The sequence below is a fragment of the Carassius gibelio genome, chromosome B19 (genome assembly GCF_023724105.1).
Source record: "Carassius gibelio isolate Cgi1373 ecotype wild population from Czech Republic chromosome B19, carGib1.2-hapl.c, whole genome shotgun sequence".
NCBI classification, from domain to species: Eukaryota; Metazoa; Chordata; class Actinopteri; order Cypriniformes; family Cyprinidae; genus Carassius; species Carassius gibelio.
In genome coordinates, this window is record NC_068414.1 from 36,715,435 (window position 1) to 36,736,053 (window position 20,619).

The following is a 20,619-nucleotide window of genomic DNA, read 5'->3' on the forward strand; positions in this document are numbered from 1 at the left end:
CAATATGTTAAATCAATCAGGGGTGCATTGCCCAAAACCATAGTTGCTAAGTTAGTAACTTTCGTTGGTTACAATGCAATTTCCCATTGCCAACCAATGCTAACAGGTTAGCAACTATGGTTTAGGGAAACGCCCCCCAGTGGTTCGAGCGTAAATGACTCGATAACCAAGTTTCTCAGTGAGATTCAGTGACATCTTCTTAAGAACAGACTATTTGAAAACTTCTGGAGAATTGTACTCCATTGGTGCATTCCTACGAACTTGGAGTTTATCTTCAGAAATTGCTGAACTTATTTCTTAAGAAGATTTCAGATGTTTATTATGGTTATTAATATCTTTGACTCACTCATGATTTTGCACGCCTGATGAACAGTGAGTAACAGTGTCTCCTGATGTGTAGGCTACTTCACAAGCTGTAGTAGCCCATGTGTTACTGTGATTGCTTTCTAGTGAAGTTTGTGACGTGATGAGTCCAGCAGAGGACGCTGCAGCTCTGATTATCAGTCAGGATAAATACAGGATTTTACAATCACTAGGACACATTTCTCAATACTAAAGTCATGTTGTTGTTATCATCATGCTTGCTCTTCAGTATTTCACTGAGAGACTGTGGTAGTGGAAAGAAAAAGAGACAAACGACTCACAGTATAACTTACTTACTCTGTTTATGACATGAATAAATACTTATAAATAACATTAAACTGCATATTCTGCTTGTTTGAACATACTTTTAAATACTGATCTTAAAATGCATTTGGTTAATAGCCATATACCGATATGAGAGCGGGTTGTGTTATTCCTGGCTTCTGAAATGAGTTCAGCTTAAAGTCATCTTGCAGACAGCTGTGTGTTTGTAAAAGGACTCTCTCTCTCTGTGTGTGTGTGTGTGTGTGTCACTTAGGCTCGATGTCACACTCCCACTCTAATCCTGATGAACAGCCCGTGTTCTCCAGAATCATCTCATGAGTGCTGAAGAAGCAGGAGACGTGTGGAGCTGCAGCTTACTGTGAGCCTCAGACGCCCACGAGTTCAGACGTGTGTGTGTTTGTGTGTGTTTCTGTGTAACCACCATCACCACTAAACTGGAAACCGCTGCACCTGCACGAACACCGAGCATTAACACGTCCCCTAACAGGCATGCATGACTGAACAAACTACTGTTTCCTCCCTCATTTACCACTGAAGGGTGCATATTAGTACCTTTAAGGCACACTTCAATCCCTGAAGAGTACATAGTTGTATATATAGTGTTTGAAAATGTATCTCCAAGTTGACAGCTTTTACTCAGAGTGAACTAAATGTTTAGGATGACGAGTGTACAGCCTTAACCAATTTACATTTAGAAATTGATAAAAGAATATTGACAAAATAAAACAAAACAAAACAAAACAGACCAAGACTCTCATTCTGACGGCACCCATTCACTGCAGAGCATCCATAGATGAGACACTGATGCAATGCTACATTTCTACAAACCTGATGAAGAAACAAACTCATCCTGATCTCAGATGATCTAAGCATGAGCACAGTTTCATTTTTAGTTGAACTTTGGATGAATCACGTGAACTTCTGTGTTATTTTGCTACTGTGGTGTCATGTTCGGTTCATCCGTCTCTATTTGTTAACAAGCATTTGTTAATAATGTACACCATCTTTGTACATACTAGCATGTTTGTATTTGCAAATAAAGGCTAAATAAAATGTGCTCCAAGAATAGCATTATGCAAACAAACACAGGCGACTCTTTTACAGAAAGGAGTTCAATCATCAGCTCTCGATGTCGGAGTAAAAGCACACAGAGAGTGTTACTGACGCAAAATACATTTACTAATCAAATGAGCAGCCGGAAGCAGTGACCACAATTAGTTAATGATCACCATACAATCCATGTTACAGGAAGACCCTTTAAAGTCCCTTGAGCGAGTCTCAAAATAACATTTCCTTATACTGTATACAGTCACATGGAGCCAGTGTTTGCTCTTAAAATACATGCTGCAAAAGTCATATAAATTTAGCATGAAGCTAAAAGGTCAGAATTACAAGAAAAAGAAAAAAATCTGATCTCTTTGGGAAAAAATTAAAAAATCAGAATTGATAGACATAAACTCTGAAATATGAGAAAAACTCAGATTTGTGAGATATAATGTAAACTCATACATTTTAAACAATAGAAACAATTGTAAACAAAAGCTATCCCTATAGCTTAGCTAAATAATAATAATAAAGAACAACACAATACATGCACGATTGTGTCAGTATATGGTTAATGTATGTTATTCAAGTCATCTCCAGTTAATTATTAAAGCATCTAAATAATGTAGCATCGCATTATTTGCAGTCAGCTATAGAAACGCCAAAACATAATATATTTTCTGCCTTATTTTGTGATAAAATGGAAAGAAATCTGGGTCTGACAGTACTGAGACTCAAACCTGCAACCTTCAGGTTACAAGTCCAGCTCTTTAACCATTAGCCCCCCCCACAGCCACGCAATACATTGCAATACCACATTACTCCCCAAAAAATCACTAATTGTGTTAATTGCGTTATCAAGCGCAAGGTTGTGGGTTCGATTCCCCGGGAACAAATGACAGGTAAAAACTGATAGCCTGAATGCACTGTAAGTTGCTTTGGATAAAAGCGTCTGCTAAATACATAAATTTAATTTTAATTTTATTTTTACTAGTTATTTTTTTAATGAAAGTATGCATTGCATTACTTTTTCTCAACCAGGCTGGGCTTACTTGTTTTTAATAAAATCTATTTTTAGCAAATGTACAGCTGTTTTATAGTAAATGTGAAAATGAATGAGCCTGAGGCTGAAGGAAGCTGACTCTGCCGCATCAGATGATCAGATCAACACAATGACTGTCTGGAACTGGGTTTGTGTTTCATTCCCGTCACTGTGCTCGATTCCAGACAGCGCTTTGTAAAGAATCCGATAAAATGACAGTGTTATCTCAGTTTCACAACTAACCTCAAAACTAACTTTTTGCCCAAACATTCAGGTTTGATGTGCAGTGAGAACGAGAGATCGACAAAAGTCTGAGATTAGGATTGGGACAAATAGCGCATATTTGAGATTGTCCAGTGTTTGTTTGTCAGTAAATAGCAACGCTGACTTCTTATATATATATATATACACACACACAGTCGTGGCCAAAAGTTTTGAGAATTACATAAATATTAGTTTTCAAAAAGTTTGCTGCTTTTAGATCTGCTTTTAGATCTTTGTTTCAGTTGTTTCTGTGATGTACTGAAATATCATTACAAGCACTTCGTTCGTTTCAAAGGCTTTTATTGACAATTTGTCACGGTTCTATTTAGTTTCATCATGGACTTAGTTGTGTTTTCATGGATTTGTCATTGGTTTTCATCCGTCACATGTCTTTTTGTTCAGTTTTCCCGCCATTCTTTAGTTGTCATGGTAATTCATTTAATTTACTCCGGTGTTCATCGTTATGACCCTTATTTGTCTTGCATTTAAGTTGCTGCTGTGTGATCTTTCGTTTGTCTGGTATTGTCTGTGTAATACACAGCTGTCTCGCAGTTTGGCGTTCTGTGGATTTATTTAATAAACCTTGTTTAATTTTCATCATTGTCTTCATGGAATATTCGTGACACAATTACATTACATTTATGCAAAGAGTCAGTATTTGCAGTGTTGGCCCTTCTTTTTCAGGACCTCTGCAATTCGACTGGGCATGCTCTCTATGAACTTCTGGGCCAAATCCGGACTGATAGCAACCCATTCTTTCATAATCTAGCCTTTTTCCAGATGCCCCAAACAATCGGAAAGGGGCTTCATCGGAGAATATGACTTTGCCCTAGTCCTCAGCAGTCCATTCACTATACTTTCTGCAGAAGATCAATCTGTCCCTCATGTTTTTTTTGGAGAGAAGTGGCTTCTTTGCTGCCCTTCTTGACACCAGGCCATCTTCCAAAAGTCTTGGCCTCACTGTGTGTGCGGATGCGCTCACACCTGCCTGCTGCCATTCCTGAGCAAGCTCTGCACTGGTGGCACTCCAGTCCTCTTTAGGAGATGATCCTGCTGCTTGCTGGACTTTCTTGGACACCCTGAAGCCTTCTTTACAAGAATTGAACCTCTTTCCTTGAAGTTCTTGATGATCCTATAAATTGTTGATTTAGGTGCAATCTTAGTAGCCACAATATTCTTTCCTGTGAAGCCATTTTTATGCAACGCAGTGATGGCTGCATGCGTTTCTTTGCAGGTCACCATGGTTAACAATGGAAGAACAATGATTTCAAGCATCACCCTCCTTTTAACAAGTCTGCCATTCTAACCCAATCAGCCCGGTCAAAATGATCTCCAGCCTTGTGCTCGTCAACATTCTCACCTGAGTTAATAAGACGATTACTGAAATGATCTCAGCAGGTCCTTTAATGATAGCAATGAAATGCAGTGGAAAGGTTTTTTGGGGATTAAGTTAATTTTCATGGCAAAGAAGGACTATGCAATTTATCTGATCACTCTTCATAACATTCTGGAGTATATGCAAATTGCTATTATAAAAACCTAAGCAGCAACTTTTCCAATTTCCAATATTTATGTAATTCTCAAAACTTTTGACCATGACTGTATATATATATATATATATATATATATATATATATATATATATATATATATATATATATATATATATATATATATAACCCCAATGGCATTATATATTTTTTTATTTAAAAAAATGACACTACCATTGATATACTACCATTCAAATGTTTAGGACAAGTATCATTTAAAACAATAATATTAAATAAAGAAATCAACAGTTTTATTGCTCAAGTGTGCATTAAATTGATAAAAAGTGACAGTAACTAGTAACTTTTATGACTAGTAATGTGGCATGTTACTACAATTCAATGCCGTTACTTACTTGAAAAAGTAACACATATATTTTCTTGCAAATTAAAAAGTAATGCGATTTAAGTTACTTGAAAAATTTATCTCATTACATAACTTGTGTTATTTGTAATGCATTACCTTCAATGTTATGATTTCAGAATGATGAAGACTGAGAACAATTCGATTTAAAAAAATTAAATAGCTGACATAAATGGGTAAAAAATGTCCCCAGACAAATGAGATTTAAGCTAAACCCTAAGATGTCTGGCTCTGCCTCTGATATAAACTCAGAATGTTCAGAAGAAAGAGTCAGAATTTTGAGATATAAACTCAGAATAATGAGGAAAAAAAAGTTAAAGGTCCTTCGTGAAATCATTATTCTCAGAAAAGAGCACTGATTTCTAAGAGTGAATATGAAGAGATGCTTTCAGGATTACACATGACCTTTTAATGTGTCTCTAGCTGATTTAGAAAAGCAGAAGGACTGGTTTCTGTTCCTTTCTCTTCTAGCGCTTCTTTTTTTGAGTTTATACTAGCAGGAGGTTTCCACGCTATGCAATGTGGAAGAATCATCATACCTGCTTCAACACGTCACTAACAGATAATACTATTACATAAACACTTCACGTGCCATAAAGAATTTACACAGACGCTTCCTGATCAGGAATTCAAGACAAAACATTAAAGCTACACCTTTATCACAACCACATGCAAAAGAGACGCATTTACATGAAAGGAGAGTAGAAGTGCAGTTTGCATGTGAGGACACGGGAGGCACAATATTTGAATACAGAACTGATCTCACATCATCTCAGCTGCCTGTCTCTGTCTGTCTGTCTGTCAGAGTCAGAGTCAGAGTAGCTTTATTGTCATTTCAGCTCTGTACAGTTAGTGTCTTAAAGTCTTAAATGTGAAAAATACCTCAAGGGTCCATGTTGGGACCCATTTTGTTTTCATTATATATGCTTCCAATTGGTGCTATTTTTCAAAAACGCTACGCAGATGATACACAGATATATATGCCTGTAAAAAAGGAAGATAATCATTCATTAGGGCATCTTTTAACATGTCTGAATGATTTGAAAACTTGGCTGGCTGCTAATTTTCTGCATCTAAATGAAGGTAAAACTGAGATTGTTGTGTTTGCACCCTCTAATGTATCTGAGTCACCCTGGGTTGATTTAGGTTCTTTATCTATTTATTGTAAATCCATGGTGAAAAACTTGGGGGTAATTTTTGATAACTCCCTAAAATTTGACAAACAAGTAAACGCTGTTGTGCGATCAAGCTTCTTTCAATTAAGAACCCTGTCAAAAGTCAAGTCATTTTTGTTGAGGATCTAGAGAGAGTAATGCACGTTTTTGTGACCTCACATTTAGACTATTGTAATGCTTTGTATGCAGGAATTAATCAGTCGACTTTGAGACGTTTGCAAATTGTTCAAAATGCCGCAGCTAGATTACTGACAGGATCTCGAAAGTGGAGCCATATCACTCCGATTTTATTTTCTTTACATTGGTTGCCTATCCGCTATAGAATTGATTTTAAGATTTAGTTGTTTGTTTTTAAATCTCTAAATGGTCTGGCACAACCTTATCTATCAAATCTATTGCAGATATACTCTCCATCAAGATCACTTAGGTCCTCTCACCAGAAAATTTAAATTGTCCCAAGGTCTAGATGCAAACTTTGGGGTGATCGTTCTTTTTCCTGTGTTGGCACCGAAACTCAGGAATAGTCTGCCTTCGCATATTAGAACTGCCTCCACAGTGGTGTCTTTTACAGTTTTTTTCAGTCGCTAACAAGCATTTGTCCAAGCAGTTGTCACATTTTCAAAACTCTAAACACAATTAGCACAGCATCTGTCTATTGTGGCCATACCATTCACACATTTCATGTCGTTTTCACACAATATGGAGTCATTGAACACATTTCCACAATGCTTACATTTTCTGAACAGACAAGCTATACCTCCCAACAAAATTAAGGATGGTTTTTGTAGTATTTACAAATGTTAACACACAACATCCCACAATAGCAAAAACAATGTTCCAAACCTTAGATACAGTATAAAAACCTCTGCTTCTGCATTGATATCAGTTCAAAAACAATATATCTTAGCTGCTTTATGTTGTGTAAATTGGGCCAACCACAACTGATTCCAATCTGGCTCAGATTCAATGGCAGGGCTTATTTTTTTTCTATTACATTGACACTTATACAATAAAAGGAGGACTTTGAAGAGTGATATTTTTGGAAACAGAAACAGAATTGTAATGTATGGAACGAGGAAGAGTAAGAGCAAGGGGCCCAGTGAGAGGAGCAGGAGCAGTGAGAGAAGCAGGAGCTGTGAGAGGAGCAGGAGCAGTGAGAGCAGCATGAGCAGTGAGAGGAGCAGTGAGATGAGCAGTGAGAGGAGCAGGAGCAGTGAGAGGAGCAGGAGCAGTGAGAGCAGCATGAGCAGTGAGAGGAGCAGTGAGAGGAGCAGTGAGAGGAGCATGAGCTGTGAGAGCAGCATGAGCAGTGAGAGGAGCAGTGAGAGGAGCAGTGAGAGGAGCATGAGCTGTGAGAGCAGCATGAGCAGTGAGAGGAGCAGTGAGAGGAGCAGTGAGAGGAGCAGGAGCAGTGAGAGGAGCAGGAGCAGTGAGAGGAGCAGTGAGATGAGCAGTGAGAGGAGCAGGAGCAGTGAGAGGAGCAGTGAGAGGAGCAGTGAGAGGAGCATGAGCTGTGAGAGCAGCATGAGCAGTGAGAGGAGCAGTGAGAGGAGCAGTGAGAGGAGCATGAGCTGTGAGAGCAGCATGAGCAGTGAGAGGAGCAGTGAGAGGAGCAGTGAGAGGAGCATGAGCTGTGAGAGCAGCATGAGCAGTGAGAGGAGCAGTGAGAGGAGCATGAGCAGTGAGAGGAGCAGTGAGAGGAGCAGGAGCAGTGAGAGGAGCAGGAGCAGTGAGAGGAGCAGGAGCAGCGAGAGGAGCAGGAGCAGTGAGAGGAGCATGAGCAGTGAGAGGAGCAGGAGCAGTGAGAGGAGCAGGAGCAGTGAGAGGAGCATGAGCAGTGAGAGGAGCAGGAGCAGTGAGAGGAGCATGAGCAGTGAGAGGAGCAGTGAGAGGAGCATGAGCAGTGAGAGGAGCAGTGAGAGGAGCAGGAGCAGCGAGAGGAGCAGGAGCAGTGAGAGGAGCAGGAGCAGTGAGAGGAGCAGTGAGAGGAGCAGGAGCAGTGAGAGGAGCAGGAGCAGTGAGAGGAGCAGTGAGAGGAGCATGAGCAGTGAGAGGAGCAGTGAGAGGAGCAGGAGCAGCGAGAGGAGCAGGAGCAGTGAGAGGAGCAGGAGCAGTGAGAGGAGCAGTGAGAGGAGCATGAGCTGTGAGAGCAGCATGAGCAGTGAGAGGAGCAGTGAGAGGAGCATGAGCAGTGAGAGGAGCAGGAGCAGTGAGAGGAGCAGGAGCAGTGAGAGGAGCATGAGCAGTGAGAGGAGCAGGAGCAGTGAGAGGAGCAGTGAGAGGAGCATGAGCTGTGAGAGGAGCAGTGAGAGGAGCAGGAGCAGCGAGAGGAGCAGGAGCAGTGAGAGGAGCAGGAGCAGTGAGAGGAGCAGTGAGAGGAGCATGAGCAGTGAGAGGAGCAGGAGCAGTGAGAGGAGCAGTGAGAGGAGCAGGAGCAGTGAGAGGAGCAGGAGCAGTGAGAGGAGCAGTGAGAGGAGCAGGAGCAGTGAGAGGAGCAGTGAGAGGAGCAGGAGCAGCGAGAGGAGCAGGAGCAGTGAGAGGAGCAGGAGCAGTGAGAGGAGCAGTGAGAGGAGCATGAGCTGTGAGAGCAGCATGAGCAGTGAGAGGAGCAGTGAGAGGAGCATGAGCAGTGAGAGGAGCAGTGAGAGGAGCAGGAGCAGGAGCAGCGAGAGGAGCAGGAGCAGTGAGAGGAGCAGGAACAGTGAGAGGACCAGTGAGAGGAGCATGAGCAGTGAGAGGAGCAGGAGCAGTGAGAGGAGCAGTGAGAGGAGCATGATCAGTGAGAGGAGCATGAGCATGATCAGTGAGAGGAGCAGTGAGAGGAGCAGCGAGAGGAGCAGGAGCAGTGAGAGGAGCATGAGCAGTGAGAGGAGCAGGAGCAGTGAGAGGAGCAGTGAGAGGATAAGTGAGAGGAGCAGTGAGAGGAGCAGGAGCAGTGATAGGAGCAGGAGCAGTGAGAGGAGCAGGAGCAGTGAGAGGAACAGTGAGAGAAGCAGGAGCAGTGAGAGGAGCAGTGAGAGGAGCAGGAGCAGTGAGAGAAGCAGGAGCAGTGATAGGAGCAGTGAGAGATGCAGTGAGAGGAGCAGTGAGAGGAGCAGGAGCAGTGAGAGATTGTTTTTATCCCCCCCCCCCTTTTTATCTGGGCTTTTTGTTGTTGTTTTTTGTTCAGAATGCTCTTATGTGTTTCATGGATATTTTGTTCACTGTAAGCAATACTGTCAAACCTTTTCTGTTCTATCATACCGTATTTCTACTGTACCTCCTGCAGTAAACAGTAAAGGACAAGAATGCTTTACTAGAATGCTTTTTAATGTGAACATTACTGTACATTTGGACATACAGTTCCTAACCAAGAAATTTAGTGTAAAACAGTGAATTGCATGTTTTGCATGCAAATACCTGTAAAACTGAGACTGAAAAGTCTATGCAGTTTTTGTAATGTCAACAATAGCCAGTATTTTGAAACCTGGTGTCCTTTGATTGACTGCATGTACCTTGTGAGGTGAAAACAAGTGTTATTCTTTGACAGAATAATTTAATTTTGAGTCAGATTTCCAGTGTTTTGGTAAAGTTGGTGTGTGCAGAGAAAGATGTGTTCTATTTTGAAATGAAGATTTAGTATATATTTAACAAAATGTATTTTTGAGAAGAAAATTATCCATTTGGCCAATTGTGTTTTGTAGGTGTGAGTCTGTGTTAAGAGTTTAGAAAAAGTATCTGAAGTATGGTTAAGCGCCTGTTAGCGATTGAAAAAAAACTGTAAATCTTTCTTAAAAACTCATCTTTTTTTCTCTGGCTTTCCTGTCTAAATCAGATAGCTGAGTAAGTTTATTGTTTGTTTTATGAGAGTAGCTAGAAATTTGTATAGTATTGTGTAAATGTTTTGCACATTTGCTTTTGTATGTTTTCAAATTGTACAGCACATTGGTCAACTACCTGTTGTTTTTAATTGTGCTTTATAAATAAATTACCTTACCTTACCTTACCTTAAGGTGTAATGAGACAGCGTTCCTCCAGGACCACCCTGTGGAGGGTGAAACGTTTATGAAATGCTCTCTGCTCTCAATAGTCCCTCTGTGGGAGATGTGCTTTCCTCAGGTTTTGTAGGAAGTTCAGACGCTGCTGTGCTTTCTTTGCTGTATTGTTAGTGTTGAGAGACCAGGTAAGGATCTCCGCTAGGTGAACAACAAGGAATTTGGTGTTCTTGACGATCTCAATGATAGACTGATAGATAACTCTAAGGGTTGGTTGATATGTACTTGAATCAAAATGTGGGTTTCTCCTATCAAGTTTGATTGACTCCTGTTTGAGTGGATGGAGTTATTTTGAGTGGTATTTGAGTTATTTGCCTCCAATATAGATGAGTCTGATGTGATTGGTTTATCCTGAGAAATATCTGGGGAAAAAAAGATGAGAGGAGAGACAATAATAGAATGGATGTGCTAAATGGTTGGTTCCAATCGAAATCTACTATGTATAACCAAAAAAATTGAGTTAATCATTCATATTTGTTCAGAAGCATCTTTTGTTTTTATTTAAGTGTCAGATTGGACACAGGAAATGTCTTCGCCAGTTTTATTTTGATTTGTTTACGGGCAGAAGACATTATGGCCTGTGTGTAGTTGCAGTGATTTCTGTTGGAAAGGTTGTAGATTTATGTTATACTATTGTGTTGGTTTAAGTGAAACAGTTATTGAACGTGGTAAGTGTAAGAGGAAATCTGTTAGCCCTGTTGAGCCACCGAAGCGCTCACAGGTCCTCTGACAACGAGGGACGGAACGATCGGAACCCAGGGAAACACAGGAGACGAGAGATCCAAATGCATTGTGGTATTTATTGGGTAATCCAAATCAGAATCCAACAAGCAGGGGTCAAAACCAGAAATCAATCCAAAGAGGCACAAGAGACTTTTAGTACTTCAACTTCACTTCATTTATTTTAGCTACCAGTTAATGTTTTTCATTAATTTTTATTTTATTTTATTTGAATTTTCAAAAAAGTAAAAAAAAAAAAAGTTTTAGTTAACAATAACTTGAGTTATAAATGATCTGATCAGACTTTGTCAACCCAATATTTGTGTCTTGATGAACTCCTTTCTTACTTGAAACTTCATGTTTGTTTCCACAGTTGTGCAAGTGAATTCTTGTCGGTGAAATCTGAATAAGTAAATGCAATACAAAACTGCACGAAGTTACTATTATCTTGCCAAAAAAACGACAGTAGATGCATTTCAGGTAATTCAAAGGAAAACCCTAGAGACAAGATATATTTCACATCCGCTCTTTTCAGTGTGTTTAATGAGCCGTTTTGTTGTCTGGTAACTATCTCCAGAGAATAAAAAAATAAAGAACAAACTTTCAATGCAAAACCATTACAAAAAATAATCTGCAATACTTTAAAACAGAGGAGTCTAATGCAACAAAGCATGTTAAATTTATTGACAGGACAGACTGTAAAGTGCCCGTGTACAATCTGAGTGTCACACATCTAATATCCTTTACTGGAGTGTTAAACTGATCCAGATGTCAAAGCAGCTAACGGTCACGACAAAATCTGATTTTCTAAAACAGGTGAGACAGTGTCAAACTCAAATCAGTGCAGGGTGTTTTTCAGTGCAGTGTGAACAGGCTTCATCTGTTATAAAGCTTGCGGTGGAGTTTTGCTGCAGTGTTGCTGGGATCGGCGGATCTTGCGTGCGATCCGGTCTGCTAGCAGATTCAGGTGTGACTCCTCCAGGATGGACGGCAGGTTTAGCGGCTCCTCCTGTGATGTCTCTTTGCTCCAGTGCTGGAGATGCTGCGTCGGATGCAGCGCTGCATGCTTGCCGAACCTCTTCTTGCGCAGACGGCGGTTCACTAACTTCTGCAGACGCTCAGTGGAAGTCCCGTACTGAACGTGCAGACCGGACAGAACCGACTTGAATAAATCCACCCAATCTGGAAGAAAACACCCTTCTAAGTTTATTTCTTGCTTTTACATTTCACAGTTCTCAGCATTGTGATATCAAGTCAAGAAGGCAGCAGCTCTGGTGATCTGGGTGGTTGTGTGTGCTGTGTAATTGTGAATGTGTGTGTGTGTTCCTGTACCTTTCTGTGTGAGATGGTCACAGGTTGCACACACGTTATCGTGCCACCTGGAACCCTGCAGCACCAGCTGTTCATCTGCTTTGCAAGCGCTGTGAGTAACGCATGTTGCATGTGTCTGCATGATGTTGGCATAGTATCCGTCTGCGCAGGGCTCACACACCGTGTCTCTGTGTGGGGTACCTGCAGAGACATCATCACACATTACACATCAGTTGCTGCGATCCACTTTCACATGAATCACTGTTTGTACAAGAGCAGCGCAGACAGTGCGTCTGTTTCCGAACCACACCCAACAAAATACAGGCAGTGTGACAAAACACACTGAGCTTTAAATGAAAGCAAACATAACAGATCACGTAGAGTCATCCTTCAGATCAATTTAACGGTTGACAAGCAACATGATGCCGATGCAGAACCGCTGTGAGTCTCGGCTGTTGTGCTGTTGCCTAACAACTGTGAACAAACTACAGTTACTTAATACATCTGTATAACGCTGAAAAAATGTGTCATTAAATTACAGTTACTTATGAAAATGCTAACGATTACAACTGAAAATTTTCACACATATAGTTTTAATTTCTTTCTTTCAGTAATTGCATTGACTGCTTGAAAATATGAGACACCAATGTTTCAGGAGTTTAGGACACAGAAAAGGACACATGCTTAGTAACTGTTTCATTAACTATTTGGGTTTAAGCGCATGCTTTATTTTCTTAAGATTAACTGTTCTTTTCCAAGGAATTGTTAGATGGCAGTGTTTCCTGTCATAACTATGCAAACAGTACCATATATGTCTTATGCAGTACTGCCTGCTTTAAATATTTGAAAATGATTAACAGTTTTGAGTAATTTTGGGGGAAAAGTAATAAAAAAGTAACCAAATGTAATCATGTACATTACTTAAATAAAGTAACTGAAATATGCGCCTTATTACATATTTTATATGGTAACTTGTACTCTGTAACCTATTACATTTCCAACATTAAATAAATAGTCAAACCCAAATTTAGTCAGACACCTTCAAGATTTCTCACATGATCAAAGTTTAGAAGATGGTAATCAGATCAAATTCAGATAACTTTGACAGAAAGGTCTGTAATGAATTCTTGAATAGATGTTAAATACACAGTTCGATGAAACCAGTGTAGCTCAACTAATGAGCAGTCAGTGCTTCGTTTATTCAGTCTGTGGTGGGAAAAGATCACATTAGCAATTAAAGAAAAAACACTTAAGATACACACGCTCACCTAAAAGTGTCCGAATCATTTTTGATATACATTTTTTATTTTATTTTTTTTCTGGTTGTCCGCTGTATGAAGAATGTTTGGGTATAATATACTGTATGTCCCTGCAGCACAAAACCAGTCTTTAGTCTCTGGGGTATATTTGTATTTCTCTTTCATGCCAAAAATCATTAGGATATTTAGTAAAGATCATGTTCCATGAAGATATTTTGTGAATGTTCTAACATAAATATATCAAAACCTAATGTTTGATTAGTAATATTCATTACTAAGAACTTCATCTGAACAACTTTAAAGATGATTTTCTCAATATTTAGATTTTTTTGCTCCCTCAGATTCCAGAATTTTAAATATTGTCCTCCTAACAAACCAGACATCAATGGAGAGATGATCTATTCAGCTTCAGATGATACATGAATCTCAATTTTGAAAAATGAACCCTTCTGACTGGTTTTGTGCTCCAGGGTCATAAATGTTTGGTTTATTTCGCCCTCCTCACGTACATGAATGAACTACAGTGTCCTGCGCCCGCCACTAAACACAGATCAGAAGTTGGAGAATGGTTGGTTTGACTGTGTGTCATGTGTTAATCAGTATCGGCTGGTCACCTGGAGCTTGGACTCCGTGGCCCGGTTTACACTCGCTGTGTGTCCTGCAGAAGTGCTGGTCCCAGAAGAAGCCCGCCTCACACTCGCACACCGTGTTCACGGTTCCGTTACACGGCCGAACGACCCGCTGGTGATCGGAGCACGCGTCGCATCGCAGACAGTACGGGATGTAGTTCCAGAACTCCGTGAACAGACCCGCTCCACAGGCCACGCACTCCGTCTGACGTGAGGACGTGCAGTGCGCGCGCATGCGCGTTCCTGGAGGACACCTGTCACACAGCAGCTGCTCTCCGGTGACCGGATCCGTGCGCCGGTAAAAGTAACCTTCCGACGCCAAACCGGCTCCACAGAGGACCGGAAGAACCAACGCTGTGAGAAGAAACTAGAGAAACGAAAGAGCAGAAGCGTGCGTTATATATGTGACCCTGGAGACCCAACCCAGTCATAAGAGTGAGCTATCTGAGATACAACTATATGAAAATCTGGAATCTGAGGGAGCAAAAAAAAAATAAAAAAAAAAATAATAATACATATATGTTATGAAAATCATCTTTAAAGTTGTTCAAAGTAAGTTCTTAGACATGCATATATTATTCACGGTGGAACATGGCACATGGTATCTGCTTAATATCCTAATGATTTTGGGGATAAAAGAAAAAATGATATTTTTGGGATAAAAGAAAAAATGATATTTTGACCCATACAATCTATTATTGTCTATTGCTACAAATACACCTGTGCTACTGATGACTGCTTCTGTGTTCCAGAGACACATATAGAAGAACAATGACACAGATAACTAAATGATATGATGTTGAGATGTAAAGATAGAATAGTGAATGTTTAATCGGGTCACTCACCATAGCGCGCGCTGCTGTCGGGTGTTCATTGATGCTCAGGGATGCGCGCGGTTTATATGTTCAAGACACGCCCACGGATCAATCACTCATCACTTAACCACAACAGTTATACTCACAGATACTCATCATATTAAATATAGAGCAGTGACTAATTCACCTGACTCAAAAAAACAAAAAAAAGAATTTCTCTTTGAAAGAGACCCTTTCAACACACTGTGAACAACTCAGCTGGAGACAGCATAACAATGCGTCAGCAAAACACCAACTACAACACACCATTCATCACACACAACACTAATAATGATAATAAAGGGAGAAAACACAACCTAAACACAACTCATTTCAGTTTGGACCGTTGCATCTCATGATATGATGGTATTGATATTATCTGAATCTTTATTGCGTAACAATGTTTTTCACAATTATTACTGCATCACCAGATCTGTACAATCTTATAACAAAACAATTTCACAATAAATAAATAAAAGTTAGAGGAGTTTTATATTTTTCTTGTGAAACTAATCTGGATGCATGAAAGAATGTTGTAGTTTTACTTAAATCTTGAGATCTTGAGATCATTGATTCGATGGTGGGAATACGAAGCCCTGCTGAATTCTTCATCTGAAAGCGGCCTGTGCTGGTCAGATGGTGTGAGCTGGTTAGTCAGCTGTTCACCCAGCAAAACCCGTCTAAAACCACCCACCCACCAACTCAGTCTGGTTTCAGTTGGGTTTTTATCAGCACATGACAGGGGTCAGAAAAGCCCAGAGCTTCTTATAATACAGACTAGACTAAGCTGGTTTGATCTGGTCTTCCAGTCTGGTCATAACTGGCTTTAGAGGGGCTTTCACAACTTGTTTAATAAAATGTAATAAAATTGACAAAAGTTAAATACCAGCTGTACAGATACCACCAAATAATACACAACTTTACTTCCAGATCATATTGTTAGAACCTTCTCAGAAACAAAAATACATGTCTTTAGGTGTTTTTTTAAAAAAGATTACCCATATTTCTCAATGACAAGGGTAGAGATTTACAAAGCCTTGGAGTATCCCCTTGTCCTGAGACGTGTTCTGGGAACAGTTAAAAGGTCTTAGCCAGAAGACCTCAAAGTCCAGAGTGTGCGATTAATAAATCCTGGACATAAGAGGGTGCCTGACCATGCAGGGCTCTATTAGTGATGACACATTTGTAAAATGCATTCTAAACCAATAAGTAAAGCAGTAGGAATAGACTCCATCAGTAAGTGTTCTGTCTATAGCAGCTAGTTAAGAGCAGTAGTGCCACCTGCAGGCTGATACACGCTGATACAGATGCATGGACACCTGGTGTTAAAGACATACTTCGTCCATAAATTCATTTTTTTAATTTTCTTCATTGGATCACAAAAGTCAGGGACTTACTGTATTCTCTCCCCTCACAATGTAAGTCATCGGGAACGTGGAACCATTTCACCAACATTCTTCAAAAACTCCTCTCAGATGACAGAAAAAATCATAAAGGTTTGGAATGTTTGGAAACCAGTTTCCACCACAGAGTAATAACAACAACATAGAACTAGATGATCATGATTTTTATCTCAAAGTTCAGGTACAGAAACTCTACAGTGTGGGCCTTTCCACTTCATTGTGCTTATGGATCAGAGACTTTCTAAACAACAGGTCACAAGTAGTCAGAATAGGGGACAATCATAGCAAAGCACAATAGCAGAAGAGAATAGCATCCTGTGGAATTGTGTTTCTGTGTGGAATGCACAGCACAGGACTTGTCCCGGGTGGTTAAGACTGAACAGAGGATTGTTGGGGATCCACTGTCCAGAAATACATACTTAACCCAATCCCTACCCCTAAACCTAACCCTACCTATAACTGATTCCTAAAATCAGAGGGAAATAGCTGATTAACAAGAGTGTAGAAGCACACAATCCTGATTTTAAGCCTTAAACTCAAATTTCCTGAAAAGTTCATCCTTAATTCTGATTGGTTGATGGAATGATGATGAACAGGAATGTTGATCCAGGAACATGTTGTACTTGTTGAAATCATGTTCACCATTATCAATATGTGTATTATATTTCAGTGCAATCTTTATCTTTTCTCTGTGCAATGTTTTTCTACATCTTTATTCCTTCAGTGCGCTGTGTACTTTGACTCAGAGCCAGGAGTCTACCTCATATCAGCGCAATCATTATTTTAATGGTTTCTTCTGTTTACCTTTTTTTACAAACAAGCAATTGTTTCTCATTAATTCTTTTTTTCTTTGTCGTAGTTTTAAATCTTTTAATTGTATATTTCTTTGTATTTTGCATATTTCTTTTTAGTTTCTCTCTTTTGTTTATGTACCAAGCACCTTACGCAGAAGCTCTGCAATTTCGTTGTATCTTGTATACATTGACAATAAAGCATCCTAAATTCTAAATCTAAATTCTTAACATAAACTCAGATACATCAACAGTCCTATCATTCAACTAATAGTTGCAAAATCACTGACGGGCAGCAGAATATCAGAGTAAGCAGAATAAATGCCAGAACTCTTCTTTTGCATCAATCTGAACAAAAAATATTAACAAAAAGTATTATCGGTTCCCAAGAGAAACACAAAACCTGTGCTGACTAAAAGAAAACGTGGGCGAAAAGATTGAATCCCAGATTTGGTGAGAATAAAGATAATTAGAGGTTTATCGCCCACATTCTGTAGACCGGACATATTTTTGAATGGAAATGCATGGAAGTGGAACAAAGTGTCAAGTAGTAAATGCTGTTATTTTGCTGAAACCAACCTTTTACTTCAGTTACAGTCAGCATCTAATGTGTCCTTCTTTGGACCTGTCACGTGTGTAGATATTTCTATATATTCGCTGACTAACAGCAGAACTATTTCTAAAATTCACATATTTCAACCAGCAGCATCTGCCACATGGCTATTTAGTCATATTCCTAGTCATACATTCTGGTTGAACTGGATCACTTGAGCATTCAAACACATTGACAGAGCAGTAGTGTGTTAAAATAACTGTTAGATAACAACGAAAAAAGTCATAGCGGGTGAGTCATAGCGTGTCATTTCACATTTCAGGGGATTCCGTAAACAGACTTGATCCATCACTCATGAGAGCAGAGGAAAGTAGATATTATGGAATTATTTTGTGTTTACATCAGAGTCAATCACATGATAACTAGTGAAACTAACCCACTCAGATGAATCAGCAATATAGAAATGCAGAAATACTAACAAACATCAGAAGCAAATTAATGCATGAGTTCCTAGCAGCTCTCTTATGCTGCGTTCACACTAAACGCGAATAGAGCGTCTGGCGCGAATGATTTCAATGTTAAGTCAATGTGAAGGCGTTTAGCGCGGCGCGTTTGAAGCGAATTCGCGTCTGCCGCCAAATTTGAAAATCGCGAATGCATTCAAAATGTTCAAGCGGCAAACAAGACGCGGTAGACGCGAATTTGACGCTCTATTCGCGTTTGGTGTGAACGCAGCATTAGTGCAATTGTATAAACGTCCAGCTTCAGCTTCGTGTGTCTTTTTGCTGTCACTTTTGTACAGATTTTTATCAAGCTAATGTCTAGAATTCTATAGAATCAAAGTGTTCAGCTATTACTTGTAGCCTTTCCCCTGATACAAAAACATCTGGCATTGCGCTTGAGCTGTTTGTTTTGGTTAATAAAAAACATGAAGCCATTTATAAATATTTAACTGTAAACAGCATTATGCTAACTAAGGTGTTACATGAATTATAGATTTAGTAAGTCCATTTGTCACTTGTGACACACTTCTCCCATGTACTGAATATAGATAGCAGTGTCCAAATACATATTAAGGTCTGGACAAAGAGACAGAAACTCATTGGTATACAATGTGGCAATGGGCCCAGAATAGATCCTTGGGGTATACCTGCAGATACATGTAAGGCTGTTGATTTATAATACAGTACTTGAGCATAATGTGTTCGACCTGATCAATATGATTCAATCCAATTCAATCTATCTGAAAAAAAAAAAAACATATTAATTTAGACATTTAGAATTCTTTGTTTACTTAATTCTGTGATTTCTTGAGGTCAAGAAACACCGCTTCAGTAACCCCACCACCATCCAATGAAGACATGATTGTTTTCAATGAAGTAACAGTTGGCTATCTCAGTTGAGTAGTTTGTTCTGAAGCCAAATTGCATTGGGTGCATGAAAAACAAGCTTTTATTCAACTGGTCAGTGATAAGTGACTGTGGAAAAAAAAGATATAATTACTAGGAAATTGAGAATCTCATCTTTTCAATATAGGAACAATAACAGATGACTTCCAATCAAATGCTGAACAGTAAGGCTTTATAATGGAAAGGTAACGTTTTTATTGTGCATTCATGCGCTAATCCAACAATGCATTCATCTAAAGTGTTTCCTGAGGATCTGTCATGTTTCTACAGGAACACGGGTATGAAAGGCTTTCAGGAATCATGCCAATGTTTGTAATTCCTCTTCAGAGAAGTGCGATTCACTTCCTGTGCACGCGAGTCACTTATTCATGAAGTAATCTAATGCAAATAATGGCCACCTAGAACACTGGGAGTGTTCCTTGAAAGAGCTTTTAAAAAGTATTTCACCGTTTTACTGGAAAATCCAGATGGGTTTCTGTTTGTAACTTGATTCACTGGAATAATGAGACTGTGTGTGTATGTCTGTTTCTGCATCATGTGCAGGACTATGTCAGACAGGTCTAAAGAATAAAAGTACCATATAACTCATCCATGAACTAGGTATGCAACAAAGGTGCTTTTGTAAAAGAAGTGTTTTGATTAGTCATAGACGTGAAAAACACACACTTAATGACTTGTTTCATAGAAACAGAAATCACAACATATTCAATCATGTAATAAATCAAAGTAGTAAGATATGACCAATTCAAATGAATGTTTAGACAGCGCTATCTGAAAGTACTGCATATTATTTTTTAAGTGAAGTCACCTTTATTTATATATTGCTTTAAACAAAAAGATTGTATCCAAGCAACTGAACAACAATAATTAGGAAAACAGTGTGTCAATTATGGAAAACCAGGCTCAGACCAGTTCTGACATCCAACCTGGATGTTATTCCAGAGTTGGTTATTCCAGAGTTTAGGTGCTAAATAGGAAAAGGATCTGACACCCGCAGTTGATTTTGATATTCTAGGTATTATCAAATTGAGTTTTGAGAACGTAGCGGACGAAGAGGATTGTAATGTAAAAGGAGATCATTCAAATACTGAGGTGCTAAACAATTCAGAGCTTTATAAGTAATTAGCAATATTTTAAAATCTATACGATGTTTGATAGGGAGCCAGTGCAGTGTGGACAGGACCGGGCTAATATGGTCATACTTCCTGGTTCTAGTAAGAACTCTTGCTGCTGCATTTTGGACTAGCTGTAGTTTGTTTACTAAGAGTTTATAGAGCTGAGTATCATCAGCATAACAGAGAAAGCTAACACCATGTTTCCTGATGATATCTCCCAAGGGTAACATATAATGCGTGAAGGGTAGCGGCCCTAGTACTGAGCCTTGAGGTACTCCATACTGCACTTGTGATTGATATGATACATCTTCATTCACTGCTACGAACTGATGGCGGTCATATAAGTATGATTTAAACCATGCTAATTCAATTGTGTCAAACGCAGCACTAAGATCCAATAAAACTAATAGAGAGATACACCCACGATCAGATGATAAGAGCAGATCATTTGTAACTC

The 20,619-nt window shown here is 39.5% G+C and overlaps 1 protein-coding gene across 1 annotated transcript; it reads right to left on the reverse strand.

The window, feature by feature from the left end:
- Nucleotides 1–10,898: 10,898 nt before the first annotated feature.
- LOC127978624 (tumor necrosis factor receptor superfamily member 11B-like) lies at nt 10,899–14,968 on the reverse strand. The gene is made up of 4 exons (XM_052583418.1): nt 14,883–14,968; nt 14,023–14,404; nt 12,171–12,350; nt 10,899–12,020 (listed from the first exon to the last, which is right to left on the reverse strand). Exons 1-4 carry the CDS (start codon nt 14,883–14,885, stop codon nt 11,722–11,724), a joined length of 864 nt encoding a protein of 287 aa, XP_052439378.1. The 5' UTR covers nt 14,886–14,968; the 3' UTR covers nt 10,899–11,721.
- Nucleotides 14,969–20,619: the final 5,651 nt, after the last annotated feature.